This window comes from Penaeus monodon, chromosome 3, assembly GCF_015228065.2.
Source record: "Penaeus monodon isolate SGIC_2016 chromosome 3, NSTDA_Pmon_1, whole genome shotgun sequence".
Taxonomy (NCBI): domain Eukaryota; kingdom Metazoa; phylum Arthropoda; class Malacostraca; order Decapoda; family Penaeidae; genus Penaeus; species Penaeus monodon.
The window spans coordinates 9,933,585-9,938,584 of NC_051388.1; the positions used below are offsets into that span (position 1 = coordinate 9,933,585).

The 5,000-nt window shown below is 37.5% G+C and overlaps 1 protein-coding gene across 1 annotated transcript in view; it reads left to right on the forward strand.

The window, feature by feature from the left end:
• The window catches only part of LOC119591809 (proprotein convertase subtilisin/kexin type 7-like), a 14,080-nt gene that overhangs the window by 2,880 nt on the left and 6,200 nt on the right, over positions 1-5,000 (forward strand). The window contains exons 2-6 of the mRNA XM_037940557.1: positions 59-257; positions 1,282-1,468; positions 1,745-1,893; positions 3,467-3,609; positions 4,200-4,367. Of these exons, the coding sequence (XP_037796485.1) occupies positions 59-257; positions 1,282-1,468; positions 1,745-1,893; positions 3,467-3,609; positions 4,200-4,367 (846 nt within the window). The remainder of the gene's footprint in view (positions 1-58; positions 258-1,281; positions 1,469-1,744; positions 1,894-3,466; positions 3,610-4,199; positions 4,368-5,000) is intronic.

Sequence of the window (5,000 nt, forward strand, 5' to 3'; positions counted from 1 at the left end):
GTAATTCTCCCTCTCTCTTCCTCCCTCTCCTTCCTTCCTCCCCACACCCCAATTTTAGAGAAACCCGAACCGAGGCCAGTACGACATCAATGTCGTAGGGGTGTGGGAGAGCGGTATCACGGGGCGTGGTGTGACAGTGTGTGTGATCGACGATGGCCTGGAGTGGCGGCACCCAGATCTGCGGGATAATTACAACCCGGCTGGATCCTATGACCTCAATGCTGATGACCCCGATCCTTCGCCTGTTAAGAATGGAGGTTTGTGATGGTGGGGGAGGGAGGGGATGGGGGTTGTGGATTTTTGGGTAGGATTTCAACTTCTTCTTCTACTTCTACTGTTGCTGCTACTCCTACTTCTATTCCTACTGCTACTCCTACTGCTGCTCCTTCTGCTGCTACTGCTGCTACTACTACTACTACTACTACTACTACTACTACTACTACTACTACTACTACTACTACTACTACTACTACTACTACTACTACTACTACTATTACTACTACCAGTCTGTCTGATTCATCCATGCTCTTAAGATTCTAGCCTACTTTTTCAAGCTGGCAGGTAATGTAACTGTAGCTTATGTTAAATTTCCCAGATTGTTTATTTGTAAAAACATTTTCCTAGTTGTCATGAGCATAAGACTAGTCATTTGTTGATAAAGAGATAAGGAAATGCCTCAGTCTATGTTTTTATTTCATCACTTTTTATTAAATAATTTTGGAATCTAGTGTTCAAAATCATTATTTTAGTAATGATTGTGAACAGTAGATTTATTATATTAGTTACAAATCTAGATTTATTATGTTAGTTATAAATCTAGATCTATTATGTTAGTTATAAATCTAGATTTACCTGTTGACTTTCAGGTGGTAAGTTCTTCTATTTGATAATGTTGAAAATTCTGAGTACATAAATTGAAATGATTTTAAAGCATTAGCATATTAGAGAGCATTTTGGTCAAAGTCAAGGATGATATTGGATGCTCAGATGCACTTTATATTTATTTTTATTTATTTATTTATTTATTTTTATTTTATTTTTTTGCTAATGAGGCCAGACATGGAGCACAATAAGGATTTGTATCCTTTACTGTAGAAAGAAAATTACAGGAAATTTTATTTTGTATTTATTGCAGAGATAAAAGTGAAATTTATATTATTATTATCAATACTTAAAAAAAAAATCATTGTTATTGCAATGGATATGGATTATTATTGTGATTATTATTATTTACTTTGCATTTTACTACTGTAACTACAGCATCATCCTCTGCCCCTCCAGAGCGGAATGAGCATGGAACAAGGTGTGCGGGGGAGATTGCTGCTGCAACCAACAGTGTGTGTGGTGTTGGGGTTGCCTACCGTGCTAACATCTCAGGCATCCGTGTACTTGGTGGTCGCATGACAGACTCCATGGAGGCAGCTGCGTTTATCCAGGGACTAGATGTCAATGATATTTACTCTTGCAGGTGAGGATGGTTTGTCAAGTTTAAGGATTTACATGTTTTTTTTTTTTTTTGTGTGTGTGTGTGTGTGTGTGTGTGTGTGTGTGTGTGTGTGTGTGTGTGTGTGTGTGTGTGTGTGTGTGTGTGTGTGTGTGTGTGTGTGTGTGTGTCTGTCTGTCTGTTTGTCTGTCTGTGTGTCTGTATGTCTGTACATATACTGGTATACAGTATGAATATGTATATATTCTTTTTCATCATTCATTCCCTCATATAGTTTTGCCTGTCTTTTACCATCCAAAGCTGGGGTCCTGATGATGACGGGCGCACAGTGGATGGGCCACACCACCTTGCCAGCCGGGCCTTGGCACATGGCATTACCTATGGCAGGAAGGGCTATGGTGCCATCTACGTTGTGGCTTCAGGCAATGGTGGCAGGAAGAAAGATAATTGTAAGGATGTTGGGTATTAATTGGTGAAGGGGTTAGTTAATTTAAGTGGGATAGAGGTAGATAGATGTGAAGAAGGGTAATTTTAAGGTTTAACTATGAGTTTTGTTTTATTTAGAGAGAGATAGGATAACTGTACAGGGCACCCTTATCCTTTCCCTTGGTGGCCTTCTGGTGTACCTTAGATGTTTCTTGCTACTGTAGAACACATAGACCCAATAGAAAGCTGATTGGGAGAGTAAGATATAAGCTCACAGTTACTGCTCTTAGAATATATTATTAAGTTATTTTTGTAAATCTGGAATTCCCTAAAATCCTTCCCTCCTTTGGTGTCCTTGAACTTATATTGCTTAACGTTTATTCCAGCAATTAATTTGATTATCCGTCTTGTCTTTGTGTGTCAATATAATACTGTGATTGCTGATGTGGAGAATTTCTTTGAGGTGATTTACACCTTGATTCAAATGCTTGAGAACTTTTGGGAAATGATAGGATATATAATAAAGAAATATGATAAGAGACTGATAATGAATGGTTGTGGAGATGATTATTGGTTCTAGAGAAATAGTCATTGGTTTTGATATATAGGGTAATGTGGGCTTTGATGGCCTCCTGTTTAATGTATTACTACTGTAGTTTTTTGGTGAATTTTGTTGACAGATTAGTTAAAATGGAGCCAATTAGTAGGCCTAACTAACCCCATCTTATTTCTTTGTTTTTTGTATTTTTGGGGAAAGTTTTGATGTCACATACCATTAATATCAAAAATGATAATTATTATTATTATTATTATTATTATTATTATTATTATTATTATTATTATCATTATTATCATTATCATTATTATTATCATTATTATTATCATTATTATTATCATTATTATTATCATTATCATTATCATTATCATTATCATTATCATTATTATTATTATTATTATTATTATTATTATTATTATCATTATCATTATTATTATTATTATTATTATTATTATTATTATTATTATTATTATTATTATTATTATTATTATTATTATTATTATTATTATTATTATTATTATTATTATTATTATTATTATTATTATTATTATTATTATTATTTGGTGCCATCTATGCGTACAAAATAAATTAGATAAATCACATTGGACAGGGCATGCATAGACCTGTCATCTCGCCTCTAATGAGTTGATAAAAGATTTTTTTTGTGTATACCTTCTTTGTATATTTAGTTATTTCTTATTGTTAATTTCTATCTAAAAAGTCTATTGCATCCACTTTGCCTCCGGGCTAGTACACTGGTAACGTGTCGGCCTCTCATCCGAGGGGTCGGCGGTTCGCGCCCCGCCCAGGCGCGAGAAGTTGCAATTGCCGCCCGGAGGTTACTGCTGTGGCTGGGCACCACGGCGGGTAAGGACAAGGTTCCGCCGAGTCAGCACCAGCTGACACACGTGAGCGAGTCGGCATTAGTCGACACAGGCCGGGCTCCCCTCATAGCCCGGGCGAGGCTAAGCTTCGCATATCGGACTTATCCTTAGCATCCACTTTGTTTGATTCATGAAAGATAACTTTTGCTTTACCAGGTAACTTTGATGGCTATGCAAATTCCATCTACACAATAACAATTGGAGCGGTAGACATTCGGGGGCAGATGCCATATTATGCAGAGGAATGTGCTGCAATGCTGGCCGTCATGCCCAGCTCTGGCAGTAATGGACACGATATTGTGAGTGTAGAGAGGAGGGTCCACCCATTTCTGTTGATTATTATTGTGTATATATTATTATTTTATCGGATTTTCAAGTTATAGGAAATAGCTATTTTATCATGTTTACTTTTTGTTGTTGTTGTATGTCTTTGAAAGTTTGGAAGATAAAGATTAACATTTATGTTCATATATATTTATAGTTATTAATATTAATTTTAGTGTATGTATTTTGGAAAGTAGAAAGGGCAAAATGCTCTTCTTTATTGATAACTGTTTATTGTTACAATAGTTTTTGAAATTGTAGCAGCTAGAAATCCTTGTCTGTGTTAGTGCAGTTGTTATAGTTGACAATAGTAGTAAACAATTTTTTGTGGCATGGGATGTGAGGGAGGGAAAATGATTGCCTTTGAATTTAAGGGGATATACTATGAGTAGATTACTTCACTGTATTGTTTGATTTTATGACTGATTAGTTGAAAAAAGAAAAATATGAATGTGAATGAATGATTTTACAACTCAAGATGAACTATTAATGAGGTATATTTTAAGCGTTTTATCTTGTAGTCATTATTAGAACTGTGAGACAAAACTAATGACTTGCTCTACAGGTAACAACGGACTGGCGTGAGATTAGTGCCACAGGATGCACCAAGCATCACTCAGGCACATCGGCAGCAGCTCCCTTGGCAGCAGCGGTGGTGGCACTGGCCTTAGAGGTGCAGCCATGCCTTTCATGGAGAGATGTACAGTACCTTATTGCACTAACATCCAGAAAGGTAGTGGCTGGCTTGAGTATTATTCATGTGAGAGTGAGAGTGAGAGAGAGTGAGAGTGAGGAGAGAGAGTGAGAGTGAGAGAGAGTGAGAGTGAGAGAGAGTGAGAGTGAGAGAGAGTGAGAGTGAGAGAGAGTGAGAGTGAGAGAGAGTGAGAGTGAGAGAGAGTGAGAGTGAGAGAGAGTGAGAGTGAGAGAGAGTGAGAGTGAGAGAGAGTGAGAGAGAGAGTGAGAGAGAGTGAGAGTGAGAGAGAGTGAGAGAGAGAGAGAGAGAGTGAGAGAGAGTGAGAGAGAGAGAGAGAGAGAGAGAGAGAGAGAGAGAGAGAGAGAGAGAGAGAGAGAGAGAGAGTGTGAGAGAGAGTGTAAATGAGTGAGTGTGAGTGTGAGTGTGAGTGTGAGTGTGAGTGTGAGTGTGAGTGTGAGTGTGAGTGTGTGTGTGTGTGTGTGTGTGTGTGTGTGTGTGTGTGTGTGTGTGTGTGTGTGTGTGTGTGTGTGTGTGTGTGTGTGTGAGTGTTTTTGTGGGTGTGAGTGTGTGTGTGTGTGAGAGTGTGTTTGTTTGTTTGTCTGTTTTCATATTTATGAAAATATTAAGGTACACCCCTTATTTGACCCCATGTGTAGAATGTTTTGTAGACCA